Source organism: Rhea americana, unplaced genomic scaffold (assembly GCF_003343005.1).
Source record: "Rhea americana isolate MKP2758 unplaced genomic scaffold, rheAme1 scaffold_49, whole genome shotgun sequence".
Taxonomy (NCBI): Eukaryota; Metazoa; Chordata; class Aves; order Rheiformes; family Rheidae; genus Rhea; species Rhea americana.
The window spans coordinates 2,661,284-2,686,180 of NW_028186634.1; the positions used below are offsets into that span (position 1 = coordinate 2,661,284).

General features: G+C 37.3%; 1 protein-coding gene across 3 annotated transcripts in view; it reads right to left on the reverse strand.

Moving 5' to 3' along the window:
• The window catches only part of INSC (INSC spindle orientation adaptor protein), a 143,877-nt gene that overhangs the window by 14,749 nt on the left and 104,231 nt on the right, over window positions 1-24,897 (reverse strand). For all 3 annotated transcript variants that reach the window (XM_085317163.1, XM_085317161.1, XM_085317160.1), the window contains exons 8-9: window positions 11,335-11,506; window positions 9,249-9,427 (exon numbers count right to left, since the gene is read on the reverse strand). In XM_085317163.1, coding sequence (XP_085173289.1) covers window positions 9,249-9,427; window positions 11,335-11,506 — 351 coding nt within the window. The remainder of the gene's footprint in view (window positions 1-9,248; window positions 9,428-11,334; window positions 11,507-24,897) is intronic.

The window sequence follows — 24,897 nt, forward strand, 5'->3', positions numbered from 1 at the left end:
TGTGTGATGTTTGGTTGTGGAGTCTCTCTCTGGAGATACTCAAAACCTGCCTGGACACGATCCTGTCTAACATGCTCTAGGTGACTCTGCTTGAGCAGGGGGGGTTAGGCTAGACGATCTCCAGAGGTCCCTTCCAACCTCAATCATTCTGTGATTCTGTATTTAGTAAGTTACTTCTTGATCTTCTTTTTGGTAAATTAAATCGAGTTCTTTAGCTCTGTAAAATCCAGGTATTTTTTTTCCTCAACCAGAACAATTATTTCTGAGACTTGTTATTGCTAGCTTTCCAGAGAGTTAATATCCATTTTAAGGGAGTATGCATTCAAAAGAATTTGCAATATCAGTCCTAACTCTCAAGGGAATTACAGTACTTAAACACTGTAGTAATGAACAACAAATAGACTTGATCAACAAATAATGAACTGCCTAATAGATTTGCTTGACACCAAATGAAAGCTGAATTACTCAAGTCAATGTCATGTAATATACACTACAGAAAACAACCAGTGTAAAAGGCCTCTGGGGTTTATCTGTGCATTTACCACCTAGCTGTTAATATGTGCTAGGCACTACCCACCTAAACCATGTAACAGTGAGACACAGTAAAATACAACATGCCACAGACAGAACTTTCATATCAGCTCATATTTAAGCATCTTCTGTATAGCCATTGATTTATCAAAACATTTAATATGCAGACAGTCCCATTGGGACTAATGCGATTTTTCACAAGGTTAAATTGAGACCAAGGCGTTTATTTTCAGAGCTTAATAGCTCCCCAAATCAAAAGGCTTTGAAAATTCACCTTTCAACCATTCATTGGTGAATTGGGTATGCAGAATTTTTGTGGGTTTTCTTTCCCCTTTTAAGTCTATGGCAAATTTCTCCATTTAATAAATAAGCCAAGTTAAAATAATACGCATATTTCATACTACTTCAAATGTTGCCATAGCATCATGTTGTTAGTCTCACAGTTGCTTTGGAAATTAATTAAAAATCCTACTAAAGATCCCCAGTTCTAGAGACACAGATACCCCTCCATAGTGACAACATCTACTACTATAATAATTGGCAGTGTTGGCAATGGTAGTGATTATAACAAACAAAAGCTACTTTTATCATTTGAAAGGAACTTTTAGTTCCATGCCATTTCCCTCCATCCACCCAGTCTTTCACATCTATTGGATTTAGGGAAAATGAGCCTTCCTTTTGATTTCTGTAGTCTGATTTTCACAGAACCATAGGAATTACAGTTATCAAGACTGATCCAAATTTAAGAAACTGTATAGTTAAAAAAGAATCTTTAAAATAATTTTGTTCAAAACCTCTTGAAAGAGAAGAGTCAGCTTAAGGAAGTTCTCATGTTAACAGAACATAATCACAAATACCGCAATAGCATTTTTCCTTTTAAACAATTAATGTTCGTTAACCAGTGCACAAAGATATTGAATGTTTGTTGCAAAAGTGAAAACTAGATGCAAGTGCTTTGTCACAAGCTAAGAAGATATATACACTGAGAGCATAAATCTCAAATGTTTTAGGTAGCAGAAAGGTTTAAACCTAAATGACATGTAAGAAACAAAAGGCTTCTTTACTGCTTGAGATAACTCACCCTTAACAGGAGAGATCTAAGATCACCTAAAAGTGCTTCTCATTAGTGAAACCAGCTACTCAGGAAGAGAGATGCAGCAGGATTTAGAAGATGAAAGCATTTTGGGCTGCTAAAGAGACAGTATCTTTCACTTTTCACCCTCTGTGAAGGGTCACTTACCTCACTGGGAGAGATCTAAAGAGGTGAAGGGTATGATGGCAATGTATTTTTTATTGATAATAAAGGCACTCTGGTAAGCCTTTATCAATAGTCCCAACATAAACAGATGCAAGCCTAAAATGAGAATTACCAAGTAATTTAATTGAGTGGCAAAGCAGATCAATACAGAATCGCTAATCTTCTTAGTTAATTACTTCTCAAGGCTGATTCATCACTAAGCAAAATTAATTTTTGCTACATATTATAAGTCTATGTGGTAATTCTCTCAAATTAATGACATAAGGCTAAGTCAGAGTGTGTCTGCAAAGTTCCAGATACCCATCTTCAGAGAGAAAGGGGCATCTGCCAACTAATCAGAAGCAAGATAGAGTCTTTCTGAATGACTATTAAAATATGTATCTAAACTTCACGATTCAAGATCAGTCCACTTAGAGACAGCGAAAGAGTATACACAACAGCGACCAAGAACAAGCATGTCTTCAACTTTCTACAGAAAGACATTTTAGGCTACTCTAGAAATTTTCTCTGATATACGATATTGCTTAAAAAAGAAAACTCAAATCCCTATGGATCTGCAGGCCAGTTTTTGTCTAGGAATTCAGCTTCCTTCCTAAAAATAGGGAAGAAAATATACCTAGATAAGCAGATCAGTGGGTCTTTCTGTCACTTGACTGGAAAGAGGCAAATGTCCCCATAAAATAGTAACAGCAATTACAGACAGAATCTGCTGGTGTACTTATGGTGATAGAAACGTGGGTCTGGCTATGCAGGTCTGCTCTGAGACTGTGCCACGGAGCTACAGTCTTGGAACTCTGAGATACAGCAGAGAGACTAAAACTAAATGAATCTTGCCTTTGGTGTGAAGGAAAACTTTGCTACATTTTAATTTACTTTACTTGGTATTACTGACTAATCTAGTTAAGGAGTAGTCAGAGTAACCAGATTCTCAGAATTTTTTTCTTTTAAAGAAGCACAGAGGAAATGCATCCTGTGTGGTCACATGGTCAGTGTACATGTCCCCTAAGCCAGATTACATGTCTGAAAACCTGTGATGGAGCCAGGGCTTGTCTCTCTCAGCTCTAGTAAGTTCTGGGGCCACAGTTGCCTATGTCTCAGATGAAAATCCAAGAAAAAAAGATTATCCATCAGACTTCCTTCTTGGTATTAGAAAGCATCCTTGCTTTGGAACTGACTCTGTCAACCCAAGACATCTGGCCTCCCTAGAGCAGAGCATAATTTGGCCTAAGAAACAGTTTTGCTTATTTATCTAGGCTACTTGGACTCACAATCTGAGTATGCAGGAGTAAACTTAACTACTCCCATTTTGGAAGCAGCAGAGAGTGCAAGGATCTACTTCAACTGCCATTACCTAAAGCAGAGTGCTTAGGAAATCATTTCTGTCATCTGTCCTCAAAGGTAATAGTTACTTACTGGAGAAGGTAAAAAAAAAAAAAAAATCAGGAAAGAAACTAGAATCTGCAGAAACGCTGTTTATGTAAGCTCACCTGCTGAGAACTGAGACTGAAATCACAACCAATCACTTCTCCCAGGCTTCTCTTTTGGGAAAAAAGATACAGTGACAAAACTCAAGACTGAAGACAGAAAGAAGACAAAAGCACCAAAATGCATACACAACTGTCTCTGACTCACAGCTTTATGATTGCTACAGCCTGCAGCAAATTCTCTTGTTTCTAGTTTTTGCATTAAACAGATACCCCTGCTTCAGCATAGCCTGATTGTACTGTGAATCTGGCAGGCAGAGTAGAAAATAAAAACTGCAATGAATCATGCTGACATAGCCTGTTTCCTCCAGAGAGGCTTTACACTGAGTAAATGCACTGTCTACCCAACTTTACAGATGATTAAACTGAAATGTGGGGAAGTTAAATTATTACTTCAAAATCAGGACAGCAGCAATATTAGGAATTGATCCCAGGAATGAAATCCTAGCCACACAGAACTAGGAAAGAGCTCTTCAACCAACCTGAAATTTTATTCTTCCAACTGAGTCTCTTGCTTTGCATGTTGGAGAACTTTGCCTTATACTGCATCATATCTAATCCAAAGTGTAGAATTTTAACTAAACATGCATTCTGACTCAATCAATATGATTTAATGTTTGAGAGATTTAGTGTTGGACCTCTGACATGCAACAACCCGTAACATTGACTACACTCATATGTAAAGACTGTGTGTTGCTATTACACTATTATCCTCAGTATGCAAATATACAAAAGCATGTAGAACTGCAGAGAGGACGTGAAAGCATGCTGTTGAACCATTGGGATTATTAAATATTGCTTAAAGGGTCGCCCCACCACTTTGCAGATCATCTTCAAAGTAATCTTAAAAAATTAGACAGGAAACTTAGATCTACTGATACTCAACACAGCCAGAATCACCAACCTTCTGTCCCGGGGTATCAAATGTATTTCTTTTCTGGGAAAGACCAGTTGATGGAGTAGAGGGATAGTGTAGTGGTCTTCACATCTGCTTTACATGCTGAAGGTCCTGCGTTCAAGTCCCCAGTAGAACCAGCAGCAGGAAATCTTTGGGAAGTTGGACTAGATGACCTCCAGAGGTCCCTTCCAACCTTACTGATCCTGTGGTTATCTGTGGTGGTGCCACAGTGGAAGGGGTATTTCTCTCCTGATCCAACTGGAAAGGGAAGCTCTCACCCATTCTTGTTTGGCTCCAGGAAGAGAGTTACAAAGGCAAGAGCGATGACCCTCCAAAGACTCCCTTCCGTCCATCTGACCAGCAGTGATTTTGTCTCATACTTCTTGTCAGATGTAAAGAGGAAGGGCATCTAACATGGACCAAATTGCTTGAATTCTACTGCAAACCCCATATTCTTGATATATCCTTAAATATCCTCAGCCCATACCGGCTTCCATAGGGGAAAAGCTGGACAGCACTTTAACAAAATGGAGTTAGGAATTCCACAGCCTTCATGATCACAAGTAGAAACAAAGCATACTTAGCAAAGAGGAATAAATTGCCCAGTATTCAAGAAATTCAGCTTGAGAAGCACTACTGATACTTCCTGTAATTCAGGCTGGAGTTTTCAAAGAGAAATCTAAAGAAGCTGTTAATACTCTGTCTCTTTAAAAAATTTTGCTCTCTGTCTTTCACTCGAGCCAGGCAACATTTAAATCTCAAGACTTCTTGATCCTAAAGTAACATCTGTGTCTGCTCTCTTTTTGACCGTACAATTTCCGATGTGATAGAAATAAGTGGGAAGGAAGACATGAAGACATAAATATCTTGAACAAATGGAGGAACAAAGAAAAGGATGTGAAACCTAGAGGAAGAGCAATATTAATGGCTTCAAATCTTAACTGAGACAGTAGGTCTTAGCTTCAAAGTCTGCACATCTCCCAAACACCAAAAACCAGGAAAGTATTTAGCAGACAAAAAAGAGGAGCCATTTCCATTCTTTCTTTACATTTTCAAAGTCCACCTCCATCTCAAACTTTTGGGAACATAATTCACTGATTTTGAACCTAGAAGCAGGAATAACTACTTCAGAACTGATGTGTTCACCTCATGTTAATTCTTTGTCTGCCTTCAGCAGACCTGAAGCTGTTAGAATGTACCTCCACAACTTCACAGGTAAGGTGAGAATACTTGCAGAGAATACTGAGCAGACAAGACAAGTGGGAATGCAGGAGGAAACATTTCATTACTCATAAACATGTTGCACATGAACACATATATTTCATGTTTTTCTAGGTATAATCTAGGTAAAGGAGTCCCTGAATGATAAAGGTTTTGGTTAAGCCCTTCTTCTGACAGTGCTTGATTTCCATTGAGACATCTGACTGTACACATTATCTAAACTCAGCAGGGTATCAATCGCTCTCTGACATGAGTATTCTGATGTTCCTTTAAGGTGAAAAACCTGCCATCCAGAAAAAAGTATCTGCTGTAACAAAAAGAATGAATGGCACATTCATACCCATTTTGACCTAAAACTAGATGCTAAGCATTCTGGAAATTACAGCTTTCCCTTACAACTTCTATACAAAGTTTTTGTTAAAAAGCTAAATGATCCTAATGTAATATTGCTGGTCATAGACAGAACACATAAATAGATGATTATCTTGTTTATCATTAAGACCAGCACTCAACTCCTGGTTTCTTACTTGGCCTAATCTAATACTGTATGAAAACTGAAGGAGGAAGGAAATTGTTTTTTTAAATTGTGAAGACAGAAGAGTTTATCATCATTTTCACTCAAAAGCTTTTCAGAAGTAAAAAGACACACTATCAAAGCTACTTCAGAGGGAAAACATTTTCTCCAGGCAGCAAATAATGCATCCAACATCCACCTCCTGAGCAGAATGTTATCCATTTATACCATCATGAAGGCTGACAACTAATCAGTTCTAGTTTCCTTAGAAAAGTCATACAGGTGAGCATAGTGTAACCTGTTTAAGATGAGGTAAAATGACACAGTTGAAAACAAATCTCATTGTTCCTTTCTTCTATTTCAGCTATCTTTCTCCTTTTTTGGCTTAGGGGTGATGTGTTTCAGGCTATTTTAGCAAATTACATTTTTTTTCCTTTATTCAACAGTAATGCCAAAGTAGTGATGTTTTTAGAAACAGTGGGTATATTTCTGCAGGATAATTGTGTCACTTAAAGCTTTTTATTGAAAAACAGGGAGTTTAAGTTTGAGGGGCTTTTTCACAACATTTTATCATAATTAAACTATGTTTTGTGGCACTTGATATGACTGGCATTCTTACTTTGTTCTTTATTTAAGTATTCCAACATTTAGTACAGCTTGTTTCTAATTCACCTATTTTATTGGCCAGGATTATTTGATCGTTTAAAATGGACATTAGTCAATAAAAACATACTTTATGGTGGCTGCATACTGCAAAATAAAAACTTGAATCAAAAGATTTCCAAACCTACTTAACTCTAATGAACTTGTCCTTAGGGGAATATCCACAGGCTGGGGCATAATAATATATATAAATGGGAAAAGTTACTAACTCTATAATGCACATAAAAGCAATTAAGTTATATATATCAAAAGCCAAAATAGTAATTCAGAATACCCCTGAAAGATGTAATATTGGAGTGTTGTTTTTCTCTCTAGCTCAGTCTAGGTTTTCCTCAGCACAACAACTATACACACAGCAAATTAAAAAGCAGAATATTCCATACAGCTGCCATACCTGGAAAAAACTTCCTCCTCCGCCCCTAATATAACACTGAAACAAATCCCCTTGTGTGAAACAGTCTACTCATACACACACTTATTTAGGGCTTCAAAGGAAGACTTAAGAGCTATATACAGAAAGGGCTTGCTGTGGAGAAAAATCCAATTCAGCAGCAAATAGTAACTGTGTACATGACCTTGGTCATCCCTAGACACCCATGTCATTACTCTCCCGAGATTAGCATGGTCTCAGGGAAAGGGATTGTAGCAAGCATGAGGTAGGAGGAGATCAGCTCCCATTCCACCACGCAGAACTGACATGAGAGTTTTCCAATGAGAGTATTACCAGGATTTCCTCTACTTTATCCCACTCACCCAAGTTTTCCATAAAGGAAGTGTGAACTAGCCCTAAACTTGTGAGTTGTGCCACACTAATGAAGTTCTGTTAGCAAATACTGAATATTCACACAGCAGTATAAATGAACTGCAGCAGCAAGCCTCACTCCGGGAGTTATGAACATTAAAAAGACTGTCACATTCCCCAAACTGCTTCACTAGCAACCCTAACAGCTCTTAAAGGCAAGATGAGAAGCACTCAGCTATTAAGTACAGGTGCTCAGCAACAGAACAACAGACAGGTAAGGTTTTGCAGTCATTCCCCCTACCCTGTTGCAAAAATAACAAGGACTAAACTCAGAAACTTACTGCTTCCCTTCTGCACACGACGGAAACCATCACTCCATTCAGATCTAGCTCTTCATCCAAGGAAAGGATATAAAGAGTGCTGGGGATTAAAATGCCATGCTTCTTGGAAGGATACCATTTAGAAGTTTCCTGTTACTCTAGCTAATGAGATGTCCTGCAAGCTGCAAAGTTGCAACAGATGGGGATGTAGTCTATTGCCTAATAAGTGATATATATTTCTTTAAACAACTGCCTTCCTCAAATGAAGGCAGTGCTATTCTCATCACAGAGCAAAATGCAAACACAAAACTGATTTCAAAGGCAGCAGAACTAGGTCCGGGGCGTAAACATCTAGAAATCGAAATTATGAGAGAGTGTAAGAGGAATAGAAGGAAAACATGAAGAACTGTACATATAAAATAATAATATACAGCCATGGCAAACACCATAGGTGAGGTTCTTGGTAGCACTCAAAGAGTGATTATGGTTTGTGTCATCTTTTCATCAGCATTTCTGAGCTGGTAACTCACTGCATGCTCTTAATACAGCCTAACACAACTCTAGTAACCCCTCAAGCCTCTAATAATCAGTTTCTGAGGTCTCTTGTGCCTTGATTTCCATGGCTTGACTCCTGCTGAAGGGTTCACAGAGTTTTCTAAGATAGTACACATCCCCAGCCTACTGTAAAACACCCCTGGGCTAATTCGGAAGTGGGAAGGGAATAGGCTTGTCAGGACTGAATAATGGGCTTTTTAGTTATAGTCTCTATCTCTTATAAATCAAACCAGATTTACAGAGCTAATTGGCAAACTCCATCTGTTAGTAAGTGTTGTAGTTACTGAAACCCTTGAGCCTCAGAGAGGCATGTTACTCTGCTGAGTATATCACTGACTAGCCAGAGAAGCCACATAAGCAGTGCTTCCCTGCAAAACCCCACTGCATGACAGAGCCTGACAGAAATGAAGAATTCTCTCCAACTTCATCTGTGCATTAACACATACCTTAGATTTTCTGCAGCTCTTTACTGAAAAAGCTGGAGAGAATAAAAGGGAAACAGGAAACTACATCAGCGATATTTACCAGTAGAACTTGCAAACCAGCTGTCACTTAGGACATGATCCAAAGCCCACTGATTTCAACAGGCTGAAGATCAGATCCTTGTTCAGCTTTTGGAGCTGATTCACCCCTGAACTGACAATCGTATATTTAGGCACTGTCTCCAAACACATATACATTTATTTTGTTTGACTTGGAGCCTTGTCTGTTGAGTTTTGAGTATCTCCAAAGATGAAGAATCCATAGCCACTCTGGATCCCTGCACCAGTGTTTGATCATCCTCCCAGTGAAAACATAAATTCCTAGTATTTTGGAAATATGGGACTTGGCTACTTTTTTTTGTTGTTCAAGGCTACCATATTTCCTCATGCTCAGAATAAAAAGGAATGCTAATAAATAGAGCCACATATTGGAAAGAGCTAAGAACAGAAGGCATGAAAACAAATTAGGTTTGATTATGTCATAAGAGACACAGAACTGAAACCCAAGTACTTTGACAGTGATATCAACTGGCTGACAAAACTGTGCTTAGACATAGCATCTTGCTGGGAAACTGCTCACCTGATCTCGGGAATATGGAGTATCCACTATCTGTTTGTCTGAACATGCTGCTAAAAGAATCTTCATTGCATTTAACTGGAGCAACATTTCACAAGCCATGGTATCAAAAAAAGTAATATTGGCAAGTGCTGCTGAAGCTAGCAGGAAAACTTCACCAGATGAGGCTTCCTGGCACAGTTCTAGAAATGTAGAAAGTAAGTTGAGTAAAATAGTCATTCCTTCTCTGCAAAAATCATGGTTATGTGTTTCAGAGCAATATTTATCCACCTGCAACTTGGATTATTAATCTTAGTTATCTAAGAAAATCACTTTAATTCTCGGTAGTTATATAATACTTGACATTTTAGGAGGCTTTATAAGCATTATTAACATTAGACACCTTAATTTGTGTTTCTGAAGTTCATACCACAAGCAGGGAAGACAGTAATTTTGAACCTAGAACACCAAATTCTTCTAAGTATTCATCTAATTAATGAGATGACAGTCTCAATATACCATTTTACGGCAAATATGCCACTGAATGTTACTCAACATAAAACTTTACACATCAAAATAAAATGAGATACAGGAGGCAGATGGCTAACAGTAACTGATCCATGAAATAGTAATTCTGCTATGTATCCTGCTCTTTAGAGTAAGACATATATATGTCGCATGGCTCAATCTATTTCTCTAAAGTCAAAGACTGTCCAGACATTTTCCAGGTTCTGTAAAAAGTGCTAAAGACACAGCTACCTTTTAATTCCTTGCACACATGTATTTTAATGAATATCTGAATCACCTAAGAGTTGGATTTCAGTCTGTTTTAAAAATGAAACATATTACAGTAATTCAATTACTGAGTTATAAATATTATAGGGAAATCAGTGTGTCATTACTAAAAGGGTTTTCTCAAAGTTATACACATTCTATTTTTAATGTGCACATTTGCTGGGCAGAGTATATGTTACTAAAATTGATGCGAAACTCGGATAGTGACAGTTGGGAAAATGCTCCATATGCTGATCTTCCCTGGAGGAACTGCTCAGTTTGTCCCTTGAAGCAGACTGTGGTATGCTGTAATGACCAGAACATAACAGCCAAAACAGGTCAGGTCAAATGCCTCTAGCAGTTTACCTGCACCAGAATCAATCTCAGAAAGGGTTGTAATTCCACCCACTGGATTCAGGACAGGACCATAAATATTTACTGCTGGACACTCTGGCCATTGGAAATAGAAGTGTCTCCTTGACTGCAGCACTAGCTATGTTGGGCATATCTAAGACTGCCTAAGCACATCTCAGATAATTAATTCTGCAGTCACTGCAGAATCCTCAGACACTGGCAGTAGCACACTCTTTCTTGTTCTATTTACAAGAACACAAACATGCATGAAAATTCAACTGCTCTAGTTTAACTGTAGGCACTGGGCTCAGTAGAGACATATCCAGGTAAAATGTACTGATCTATTGCATATAAGAAATCAAACAAGATGATCCAAACTACTTTCGACATGAAGCTCTGGGAAACTCCTGTTCAGAAAGAATACTTTTCTGAAAGCTTCTGTTCAAAAGGGGTAGAGTACAGTGCTAGAAATAAGACATTCATCTCCGTAGCAAGTTATGAGAAATATCATTTTATTTTTTCTTAAATATTCTCACTGGGCCAGGTTAAGGAAAAGCTTGCTGTTACCTTTGCCTTATTTCATCATGAGTCAGAGGTCTAGGCAAGAAAGCCAGACTTTTTTCCTTACATCCATGCCCATAGATCATGCAAGAAAGCCAGACTTTTTTCCTTACATCCATGCCCATAGATCATGCTATACTTTTCTTCAGGGACAGGAAGGTATTTTGTTCAGTCATTTCTCTGGCTCTGAGGTTAGAATTTCACACAGACATTATTTTGACAAATGTGCATAAACTGTTCAAATTTGGACTAGAAGAAAAAATATGTAATTGCAGAATACCTCGATTCAGTGTCTTAAATAATTGAGTTCTTTTATCTGGTACAGATACAGCAAATGTTCTTTAAGGAATACTGCTAATGAAAGTCCTGCCCCAGCCTATCAGCCTAATAAAAAGGCTCAGAAATCCCACAAAGAACTTACTGACAAGTGCTGTTACAATTTCCTCCATATTTTCCAGAAAGCTGCTGAGATGTTGAGTGAACGTGAGATGTGGAGATGTGATCTGTGCAATTACTGCTGCTGCTTCTGCATGAGTGGCTTCAGAATGGGTACTATCAGTAAGAATGTCAGCCAAGCACAGTATTCCATCAACCTATGGAAAACCAACAGGTATAGGTTAAGCTCCAGGAAATGTTTTGGCAACCAAAGTAAGGTTCACTGCTCCCTCTGCTTGGCTACGGCAAAACTGAGTAGTTTATCTTCAAAACTGGGGTAAATCTAAGAGCTTCAATTTAGTAAATAAAAATGAGTTCAACATAAAAGGTCGTTGATCAGCAAAATTCCTCGCATATTCTTCTCCCTTAATGCTTCTGCCGAATTGATTTTAGTCAAGAAATAACAAAAGTCTTCTCTGACAGAAGTCACAAGTAGAGCATTCCCATGTAAGCAAGCTCTGATAACCAAATGCTAACACTTCTATGTTGCAGCCTCGTTCAAACTCTTGTCTAGTCATCTCCCATGGCTAAACTCAAGTCTCTGTGTGTGCTAACATCCTCACAGGCAGAGATTTTTTTTCCACTATAAACTTGTCACAAAGCCAACACAAGATCAAGTAGTATCATCAAGGAGAGATCCTGGCCAAACTGCTCCTGATGAGTCAGCACAAATGCACGCCCACTCAAATTAGGGTTATGTCTACATATCACTTGCTCATTGAAAAATGAACAAAAAAATAAATTAACATAGGTCTATGCTTTTTATGTGTAAGGTCATTCCTTACACAACTTAGGCAGGCACACCACATATGTACACACCTTACTCTGGACTGTAGTATACTCAATGACACAATGAAAGGCTGCAACAAGGTTTAGCCAAAGTGATAACTTAAACTGCAGAAAAGTGCCATCTGTTAATAACCGAAACCGGCAAATGAGGGTCCTCTGTGGACAGCGACATAAATCTATCAACTTTCAAGTTAATAGAATTGTGTTTCTCCCACTGTTTACATATTCCTGAGCAATTCATCACATTGTCAAGAAGACAGGCAGATGTGCTTAGAAGGGACAGGTATAGCATGAAAATATAGGTAATAAATTAACAATCTGTTCATGTCAAATCCACATAAATTCACTAACATCTTCAAACGTATGAAGCTAATGTAACTGTGGGGACAGATTTTGACTCACCATTTTACAAACAATAAAGAGCTTTTACAAACTGCACCTAGCAGCTGCTATAAAAACCTGATCCTTTTTCATGTTTTTTTTTTTTAATTTGAAGTCCTGAAATAAAGTCAGATCAATTACCCTATATGGTTGTTGGACACCATACAGGATTACGAAGGCTTACCACTGAAATACATTTCAATAGTCAAGTAAGAAGCCAACCCATATTTGTCTTATAAACCTATCTAGAGTCTTTCTCAAGCCTGTTTAAACTACATTCTGTCTATTTAAAGCTCCCTTAGAAGATGCATGCTTAAGTGCTATCAATTTTCTCCAAAAGGTTTATTTAGCAATTCTCTTATTCACATTTTTGTTATTTATTAACACAGAATGCTGAGTTATCTTAATTAGCTATCCTGCAATGGGCATGAATTAAATTGTTTGATAAGCACTGGTAGTTACTGTATTTTGCAAGAAAAGCTCACAGACTGATGACAGCAAAAATCATCCTCAGGAAGATCACTCACTGGGATTCATATTTCAATAGGCAGTAGGATAAACCACTGGAATCCTAATAATGCAAAGAAATACAAAAGGAATTATATCTCTGTTTTCCTTGCAGATTACAAATGGGATTTACTATAGAAGCTCAAGCACTGACAAGAAGAGAAAGAATAAATTTTCAACATTAAAAACTTTTTTGACTAGCTTTCAACACTAATCTACCTAAAGCAAAATATTTCCTCCTAGTAATGGCAGAATTCTACAGCTTGAAACAGCAGGTTCACATAAATCATTTGGCTTCAAGGTATATTAATAGATCTCAATGTCAAGAATTAATGTGTGTCCTCACAAGATGATTTAGTAGCCAATGTGTGCTAGACACTATCATGTGCAAAGATCTCCAGTTTGTCACCTTGAAACCTTGCTAGATCACACCTTGTCTGGGAACCAAAGGATGCTAATAACAACCGTCAGCATAGCAACTTGAATATTCTCCAAAGAATTAGAAAAATATTTCAAGAGAAACATGTTCAAAGATCTAGTGAGAGGATACACCATTCTTCAGCTCTGAAGTTACTGCTGTAAATTCACTTGGTCAACTCTTATCCAATGACCTCGACAGAATGACTTCAGAGTAGTGTTTCATGCTATTTCAGAACAAGTAATGGCCTATGAAAGGCAAGTATTTGCACATAGTTAGACTTTTCCATTACCAGATTGTGTTGTGTCCAGATTGTGTAAACTTGCACTATAAAATGCAAGCTAGTAACAATACAAGGCCTATTCCTAACTTTTAAATGATGTATTTTATTTTTTTATTTGCCAAGTAGTTAGTTTTGGAAATGGAGAGTCAGTGAATTATAAATAGTAGATACATATTTCTGTTCATCATAAAGGTAAAATTCATATTTTTGAATGCCATAATAACCAGTACCAGTTTATTTTCTTCCTTTCTATCCAGAATCCTTTAAAATACAAACAAATTCAACTTAAAATTTGCTCTATACTCTTTTAGCTCCCATCTTAAACACAGAAAATAAAATAATTCTGCTCCAGCAGGCTACCCCATTTTTAAGTATCCAGTAATATATTTTAAAATGACAGGGGAACAATCTAATAAAAGCACTTTAACATCCAAAAAGAAATTGCTGCTCAAAGCATTTTTATAATTAGCTTTCACACTGAAAGGAACTTTGGATGGCTGCCCTGTTTTCTGTTTAATTTTGGTGAAGTAATCAGCTAAATGTCAAATCTGTTCATCACCTTGGCAATACAAAAGAACCAGTTAGCAGGATAATGCAAACAAATGAATTTCATGAATTTAACAAGATCCTGTAGAGACTCTGCATTTGAAGAATAGCATGCAGTAAATGCTTGATCACTAATATTTCAATATTGATACCTGGAAGAATGCCAAGAGTTTACATCTTTATGAGTGTAGCATAGCCCTGTTATATAAACTTAGTGACAAAATAAAGACACAAGATTGCTGTACAGATCAAGTCTTCTGGAAGGATTTTTTTTTGGGGAACAGAAATGAATCAGTTACCAGTTCTGGGGTAGCCCTTTTCTTTCTTCAGTAAACCTGTCCTTTTCTTAAAAATAATAAATAAAACTAGCTTCTGTTAAAGCAGTTCAACTCATCGGAGTCAAATCCCGGCAGTTAATTAAACAACCAATGCAGAACTTGTGATGAACTGCGTTAATGACTTCCTGGTTTCAAATATTACATACAATGAAAATTAACTCCTTGCTTTCCACCAAGCAGTTTAAGGCAGGCTTTCCAGCTCATTCTGGGAACCAAGACTTACTTTATTTATTTTTTTTTTTTTTAATGATTTCTGTCTTCACCCATATAAAATGCTGCTGAAGGCCCTTCCTCATAAGATTGCCTCTTTCCACATTCCTGCTTCTCCTCTCTTAATCCTCAAATGATCATCAGACACAGGTAAACTTTCTCAATAGTTTCCTCACATTATCTGATTTGACCTCCCAAGTCACCTTCCTGAGACTGGAAAGCTCTGCTGGCTATCAGCTGGTTTCCCACTACCAAATCCATGGATAACTCTGTCAGCCTACAGCAAGGTGCTGCTGCTGAGCAGCACCAGTTGGTTACAAAGCAGGTTTGTTTTTATCTTTTCACATGTGCTATAGATTAATACCTCCAAATTGAGGCCACAACAGGGTAGCTAGGGGCTGTGGGTGAGGAGATGAACAATAACGATGCTTGAGCAACTAAAGAGCAATAAATTCAGTCTCAAAGCAGAATAGATAGAAACTGCATAGCTGGATAACAACCCAAACAAAAACACACCAAAATTTGGAGGGAAGGATGAAGAAGGGAGAAAAAACAATCATGTTCAGCAAATGCTTGAATCCCTGGCTTTACATTATTTGAATGCAAACTACTTTACTCCTCAGACCACCACATAAAACATGAGGTGACTTCACTCTTCTGCGACTTCATTTAAAATGGCATCCATAGTATACATATACCTTTATTTTTGCTGACTTGTTAATCATGAAATGAATTCCTGATTATCAGAGCTTAGATGTATTCCATAAGGACTTGCAGACTTCCTGAAGAAAATTTTTGTCCAACTGTACCTACAATATTTGTCCAATTTCTACATTGAAATTAAGGAAGGGAAAAGAAAAAAAGGATTCCACCTTGCACATAATGCGTTTTCATATTTCAGTAGTTACCCTGCCAAGTGCTCTGCAGATAAAAACTCTCTTAGTGCCATTGACTAAGAACTGTGCTGATTTACACCAGCTGGAGATTTGGTCGGCTATTTTTAAAGTGAAATGATATATTAATATGAGTGATGCTATTAAAATATCCAAAAATATTATTCCAAGTAATCAAAGCTACTGCAGCAATTCCATGGCAGCAGCACTGACCAGTGAACAAAACCGCAATTATTTTTAGAGCTACTTCTATATAACAGGGGCCATGGGACCCAATTTATGAGCCATTCTTTTATACTCTACAGAATAGTATGGGGCTGAATAAAGGTTGGATGTTACTTAACTCAGTAGATTTAAAACAACTGTCAATTATCTTTGCTTTGTATTTAAGCTGACTGTGAGTGGGTGTTTTGGTTCATGGCAACTTTGACAAAAGTTTTCCTTAAAAACTTCATAAATTTCATAAACTTATATTCCTTCAGAATTTGGTTGTGCTAATGAAGATGTATTTGACTCTCCTCATGTTTAGCTATCAAGCAGCAACGTTGAAGAAGGACTGATCTATATAGCGAATATTGTTATAAGGCATGGTAAGAAAATCTCAATCTCTTTAAAAAAAAAAAAAGAGACAGTTAACAGTATTAGCTTGAAGAATGCAGTGCCCAAGTACCAACCTTACAGCCATGCCGTAGAAAAAATAAACTCCAGAGCAAGATGAAACAAGAAGTTCCTTGGTTTGGACTGACTAGGAATGCAAGGATGAATAGTATATAAATCTGTTCTCACTAGGAAACATGGGAAAGGCAGTCACCTCACAGTGTCTGTCCTTTGGCACTCATATGTGGTCTAAGCCTGTTGCAGATAAACAGTACAACTGTTTGTCAAAGACATATTAGAGAATAAGGTATTTTACAGAAGGAAGAGGATGGAAAAAAAATAGTAAGGCTGACATCTAAACTTCTTTCTTTTCTTCACTTCAAGGATAAGGGAATAGCTGGCTTTGAACTCCCCAGATCCAGAGGACTGAAGTGAAGGGGAAGACAGTCTTTGAAAGTATTATTTCTGTAGTAGCTGATAAAAGAAACCAGGACTGTGCTGCTATTAGCCAAGCAGCTCACATCTGCCCAATCCCATAGTTCATTCCTTATACTGCTTAGAACTACCCTCTACAGACATACACAAACCACCCAAAGATACATCTATCTTTCTTGGTCTACTTCTCTCGTGCCTCCAGTTTTACAAGATAGTCACTGAGTGGCCATAAAAGCAGAAGGAGAAGAGACTGCAATGCATCTCACTTGCAGTTATGCAAAATTCATCTGTAGCTCAGCTCCTTCTGCTAAACCGCTGCTGGTATTGTATGTACAATTGGGATGCATCTATAAAACAAAAGGAAATCTACAGAGAATGACTGAGCACAGTGGCTTGGAAAAAAAAATTAACGCTCTTTGCTACATTCATTAACCATTTGCTACACTCTCTTTCTCCTATTTACCCTAACAGTCGAAAGACAACAGTGACAATCACAATAATGCATTTGTGTTATCTATAATCTCAGAAACCTGTAAAAATACAGGAGAACTTTTTATGTTTGAATATGATCAAGTTAGAAATTAAATTCTTCAAGTTATGTGACATATGGCAGAAGCCAAAAGTTTTGCTGACTCTTTTGCCCTATATTTAAGAGGGCTGGACATACTGGCTCATTTTTAAGTTGCAGGAGTCTATTCCTATTTGTAGGAATCTCTTGATATCCGCATTAGAAATTCCAGAAAGTATAGGCCTGTTTCTTTTAAATAATGCATAAGGATTTATATATTATACTTCGGGGTCTGAATTCCATTAGAATGAAGCTACACAGATACAAAAAGAATCGAGCAGCAAGATGAGAGGAACTGTCATGTGTTATATAATAATGCTGAACAAGAGATTGGGACCTGAAGCCTGAATTAGGGAAGGACCATACATTAGTGGTTTTCACACAGCCCTCATTTTTATTTGCCCTGGGGCATCATACTCCGAGAAAAAAATCCTACTCCTATAAACAAACAGGGGCTCCAGGGTTATGCATAGCAGAGCACTACTGAAAATGAGATGTGCTCACTGAAAAAATATGTCCCAATCATCTAGTTTTAAATAAATAATGTCGCAGACACTTCACTGCATGAGGGCATATTTTCAAACACCTGGTGTCTGGTGCTGTCTTTCAACACGCTTAATTACTTTGTATCATTTACTTTTTTTTGGTGTGACACCATAGATTTTATTTTCAAGAAGTGTCTGTTAGTGCACTTCTTCATGAGAGAAAGAAAAATCACATGCAGGCTACATTTGCAGAGAACCTACTTCATCTATTAGAATAATGAGAAAGTGCTTCTATCCAAAAGCAGCACGTAGGTCACAGCCAGAGAAGTAGTCATTATCAGCTAATCTAACTCTCCATAGTGTCTTTCTTCCTTCAACAAAATTATCTGACAACGTTCTTGCCAGAAATCCAGATGTGTTTCAGTTAATATTGTAAGATCTTAACATGTTACACTGGAGAGTGAATAGAAGTGCTTATGATTATTACTATAACTTCATATACAACTTCTCCTCACATCATACTAAGATTCCTGCATAGGTCAGTAGAACATTACACCATGAAGTCAGAAATAAACATAAATCCATCCTTTGCTCAGAGCATGACAAAGAAAATACCACAGCAGAAAGTACAGTGTTACATTAGAATAGGTAGAGAGGGATCATGGGCAATGGAAACAGTATAGGATGCATGCTTTTTGTTTATTTTTTTTTTTTACTGTTAACTTAGATTTGAGATTCTGCAAATGCATTCACAAACAGATCTTTGGGCAAACCATTATCCAACATGAAAAACCACCCATGGATGAAATTTGATTTTTGGTAGTAAACTCAGTAACTTTTTTCCCCAAATGTTTCTTGCAAATATTTCTCATTTCAAGAGTTTCATTCAGTTTAGCCTAAAAGATACATTCTACAAAATGCAAGGGCTCTAAAGTTTTTGAATCACATGTGCAATTAGTAAACTCACCAAAACAACAGAGCATTTAACTAACAGAATTCACTAAATATATAGAGCAGCTTGTTCAAAATTGAAAATTTTAATGTATCTAGAAAACCCACATAATTGCCAAAAAAGCACTCAGTACTTCGCCAGTGCTCCTCTTTTTAGAACTTTGCTGTTTTTGTTTAAGAAAGCACTACAAGGCACCAAGTACTAATGAAATTGTTTGCTACATTCATTACTTCACAATGGCTGTGCAATTATTTTAGTAAATTAATTTAAGTAAGTTAGTTCCAGAACAAACATGGTATGTGCCAGAATTCCACTGGCAGGGAAATCTAGCAGCTAAGTTATAAAGCTTTAAGATAACAGTTCATAATGGAAACACTCACAGTACTATTATTAATTTGCTTAGTAAGAGTCTCCATGCTGTAATAACAAGAAAGGAAATGGCTAGCCCCATTCTAACAACAATTTTGAAAAGTGAAAAAGTAGCGGTTTTTATCTGGTTAAAATTGATGCAACTTGACTGGCTTCATCAGAAACAAGCTATTCAAGTTCTAGCTCAGCTATTTGCATGCAATCTTTATAAACACTGAAGGGTCTAATATGAGCAATCAGAAAAAAAAGATCTTAGAGATTTCTCTCTTACTTCAACACCTTTCAGTACTGCTCTTTGGTGGAACACAGCAGCTACATAGATTCTGTACCAGAAATAATAGGGACAATGCTAAGAGGCTGACAAAATGGGATGTTTACCAGCTCAATGTCAGTTTTTCTTCTTGGTATTGTTTGTTGCCTTACCAGGCCTCAACACAAATAAGCATTGTCATTGAGGATAACAGTTATATGTAGATATTTAAAGTTAAGCAAATGTTTGAATGCTGCATTGAAAGAGGAACAAAAGCACAAATACAGCCGCACTTCCAATACGGGTTATTATTTCAGGAAGCAAAGATAACTACATCATAGCACTTTGTACAGTTCCAATCAACATTCAAAATCCTATTTACAAGTTGAGCTTATTTTGGTAAGCTGATCCTGTATCAGAACATTGCACCAGAAGTCAAAGAAATTGAACTTCTCTAGCAAGTGGACAGCCCAGGGTCTTCTCCAGTTATTTCAGACAGAAAAAATGCATAAGCATTATCTTCACAGCAATGCTAAAACCTTAGCTTGTCACATTTTAGTTAAGAAACTGCAGAGATCTAGGTAACTAAGAATATTGTTGGGGAAAGCTGTAAGAACCCCTTTGACTCTGTCATTCAATCACTGCCTGAACATCCCTAATTTACGAGCCAGTTTGCTCATTCTTAGAATAATACTCACAAAGGTGTTACAACAGAACAAACCTAATAACTAGTACTAAGTATTCACTGGTACCAGCCAAGCTTCAGTTCAAATAGACAGCAAAAACTCTTGCTCTATGCCCAAAACAATATCACCCTCCAAATCTGTAAAGCCCAAATCTGGGCTAGATTTTGAAAGATCAGACTTCCTCGTAAGCATCTTGTATTTTAGCCACCTGTGAGGCTTTAAGTAAAACAAGAACAGCTGCTGCAGCTCTCCGGAGAACAGGGCTTCCCTGGTTACAGGAGAAGTTCTCAGGATCAGGACCTACTCACTTCTGTTTCAGAGGGAAGCACAGAGAGCATTAAGGAGCGGCTAGGGGAGATACTAGAAAAGTGTAACAACTGAAAAACAGGGATATAAACATGTAACACTGTAATCAGAATTACTGAATTCTTGCATCCAAAAAACATAACTTTAGATGAAAGTATACTAAACTTCCAGCACAAGTTCAAATCCTTTTAAAGACCAGAGAGTCTGGGAGAAAGATGATATTTTGAGGGATGGTGCCTTGTTAGACACCACAACAAATGGTACAGGAGTGAAATGGTGGCACACTGGATTCTCTGCTGAGACTTAGTTGCCGTGCAGATTCCCTCTGCAATAGTGCTAAAAACAGTATAAGCCTCATTTTCTTAGGAATCTACCTAACAATATTTCAGATCTTAAATAAATTTTTTAAAAGATTATTTTTACAATTCAGCTATAGAGCAGATAAAGGACAAAAGGAAGAAATAATTGTAAAAATGTTTCTATTTCCATTGGGGTTGGCAGACCTTTCAGTCACCTCTCACAATACAGCTGTGTTCTTCATCAGGCAGCAGGTGGAGGCAGAACCTTGGTCACATCCCTCTCACTCCTGGGAAAAATGTTGCAACAAGGCTGAGCTAGCACTGGGAAGAGCAACTGGGACTGCTAAGGGAAATCCAGCAGTATTTGTTGTATCAATTCCACTATATTCATCAGAGATTAATTCAGAGTATTTTTTTAAATATGCTCTTTGACTGGTAACTGAAGAAGACAGTAAGCTATACAAAACAAGATCTACATAAATGTATTAAGTCAAACCCAAAGCCAGCAAGGATCCTGTGAAAAAAAATTCAGTGCAAATTTTTTAAAAATATCCCACAGAAAAAAATAAATTTGCACATTTTATTATGTTTTTTTTCACTAGATTAGGAGCCTCCAAACAAATGAAAGTCCAGGCCAACGTCTCCTGCACATTTTCTTTCAATCTCTACATATAACTTACTTCAGAATAAAAGATGCTATGGTTGTATGTCATTCAAAACTTTGTGTTGAACCAAGTCTAGTGTGCTAAGAATCACTGGCTCTCTCATATTCCATGACCAAAAAGCAAACTACAGGCTTCATTTCATGCAAAATAATAGGCATTTCAGGCACAGTAATCATATCATGAACAGAAGTCTAAAATCTTCTACCAGTGAAGTTAGGACTCAGCAATGAAACTTCTTCTGTGAGATCAAGCCCTAGTTGAGCTAAAAATTATTCCACATATCATATTGTCCAAAATTTCACTTAACAACTCCCTCTGAGTTGTTCTGCTCACAGTGTCTGCTATCAAATTCTGTTAATGAACCTATTAGTAACAATTATGCTGCCTTCAAAATATATTTATAGAATTCTTAGGGTGTGTGTGTGTCTGGGTGTGTGTGTAAGTGATAACTCCATACAGATACATTGTTTAGCATGTTGTCTAGGTCTGTGACAGGGCTTCCCGTAACACCAAAACAAAATACCAATGGTGTAATTTCCATACTGTTCCACATCAAAATAATTTCCATATTGCAAAGAGCAAAGCTAGCCAGCAGCATTGGCAGTTGAAGCACTCTATTTTCACTAATTGCATTCTAGCAGTTCTTCCTAAAAATCCATGAACAAAAGTTCCTGCCACAGCAATGTGAAATTTTGCTGTGAGTGAGATTTATTAAGTATTAGTAAGTTTACTAGAGATGTCTTCACAGCTCCAAAACAGTTTCCCATTCATATGTGCATGATATTGCCCTTGAATATATACAAGATTTAAATGGGTTTACATCTCAACCTTCCTTCCTAGCACTGTTATGTAATTCTTGGAAGTTGCAGACGTCTGACAATTTTAGGGAGCACAACTTTTACATTTAACATTCAGACCCCAAAGAGAATGCACATTTTTACAACAGCATTCCAATTCCAACAGAACAATGGTGGTGGTGGTGGTGGGGTGAAATCTTGTTTTAAAACATCTTTTAAACTCCTTGGGAATGTATCTTTTACCATGCATTCAAGGAGTCACAGAGGCAACACATTTGCTTCTATTTAACTGTTGACTCACATTCAGATCTACTCAGGACTAAAATACATGCACCATGAACTCTAGTGACTGATCAGTGACACACACCACTCAGTAATGATACTATTTCAGCAAAGCAGCTCCAGACGAAATTCTAGTAGATGGTTCTTGCCACTGCAGAAAGCTAAAGCTTCCCACTCCTTACGCACAAAACCTGCAGGGCGTCTTTTTCTCGTCTCTATTGCTGGCCACTATAGGCCAGCTGCCCAGATGCAACAGAGGAGACACTGACTGAGCTTTATTGACAGCTATGGCTCAGACCCCTGGCTGTCTTACGGGAAAACATCATTCATTGGGGTAAAATACAGAAGCGATCACAAGCCAAGCTGAATAGCCTCCACAAACATAAGACAGTACCTACTCCAAAGCCTGAGGGATTTTAATAAAAAGAGAAAGGGAAAAAGAAGGAAAGACACTATTTTAATCATATATAAAAGTGCAATCATGTTCCTGTTCAGAATGGATGGCCATAAACCATTCTGGGGGGAAAAAGAAAAAAAGGCTTATCAGCCATCTTTTAATGATCATGAACAACTGATCTTTCTTAATTCAATTTTAAATCTTAATCTTTTTTACTGAAAAAGTCATTGATTGTTACACCCTTTCCTATCTCCCTTTCCATCATCTTTCCTGCATTTCTGAAATAACCCTTACTGGTATAGGCTTATCTTGACTAGCTTTTTTTCAGGATTAGAAGTCACCACTCATAACTTTCTTTAAAAAGTAAGAGGGGAAAACAAAAGAAAAAAGGCAATATCATTTCTATGTAAATTTACTTCCTTTTCTACTAGCAGCTTCATCAACTGCCATAGTTTGTTGTCTTTTTTTTTTCCTGTGATAAGAATCAATTGTAATTATATGAGTATGTCTCAACTATCTGATCTTTTTCAGGACGAAATCTTCATTTAACTATCTGGACTCTTCCATCCTAATGTCCTCCCCAATGCCCTGGATATCTTAGCTTTTCCACACAGTATTTTGTGGTATCTCCTTCAGTTTGACTAGCTTGCACTAGAGAGAAATCCTTCTAAAAAAGAAGCCAAAAATGAGATGGAAATGTGTTATTTCACATTTTAAGGAATTTGAAGCTTTACTGCAGTGAAGGAAGAGGTACTGAAGGGGAATAGCACACAGAATTTTACTCAGAGTGACTTCACCATCACTTGCAATACAATTTAGATGGCAAAGCCAGTACAGTAGGTACTGTGTGTACAGAAGGTATAGTGTGTGCTTCTCAACTTAACCTGCAGCAGCAGCACATGGGGGTGGGGAATTCAAACTCTGACAGTTCCATGGGGCACATTCTTCAAAAATCCTCTTCTGAGCAAGGTAAAATACATATATGCATTATATATATTTTATATACAACAAATATATGCAACAAATTCCTCTAACAAGAGCAGGAAGTGAGGAGACATACGGCTTCATCTGTGAATATTTCCTAGGTGAGATTATCCGACTTGCAACTCGGTTTTCCTTTCAGGATATAGGATGAGATGGGAGCAATCTTAAGATAATCACACACACAAAAAAGGAAATTTTATGTTGTATTACACCTTTAAATGATCTTGCCCAGAGCAAAACAAATGTCTAGCTCCAAAAAAAAATCTTAAAACCTATTCAAAAGTCTCTGACTTGCCTTTCCTTTCATTATGATACTTTTCTCACTCTAAAGAGATTGGGATAATGGTTATATCAGCTGTGAGGTTCCTGTCATACTTTTAAGGTAACCTTTTATTCTTGAGTGGTTGATTTAGTTTGCTATCACACCCTGTGTGTGATAGATAAAATCTACTTACCTACATCCACACAATACTTGGATAAGTGCCACTGTAATGATGCTATCTATTATCATTAAAATAAGCAGCCATTTCTCCAGAAATTATGAGTGTCTTATACTGAATAGTAACTTAAGCTACAGAAAGTTTCAGTGACTAAAGGGGATCACTTGCAACATAAAGTACTGTAACAATGGGAGAATATGTACTTAATAAACAGTCTCCTCTGCCTAATGCCTTTTGCTCATTATCACCCACTTTATGTCCCAAGTGTACATAAATTGGTCCAACTTGTCATCCTTTCTTTCCTAAACTCATTTTTAACTGCAAAACAGCACCTACTTGTACATTCTTTCCTGCATCCAGCTTCACCTTGCACACTAAAATAATGTCAGCATGCCCAAAATGCCAAGACACCTGGTGTTTGGAATGAAATACGAAAAATAAATGGAAAAATAAAAGGTGTATGTGTGCTAATCTACTAAAAGACAGAAATCTTCTACTAGATGGAAATTGTATTCCTTTAGTTTTCCAACTCAGGGCACCATCATCCTCCTCAATCACATTTTCCTGATAATATTAGACACCGTGAAGGCATGCAATCTGGAAATGAAATCTGAGCTCAACAGCATTAAGTACACAGAGACGTTATTCCAGTTCATCCAGTTCTCTTCAGAC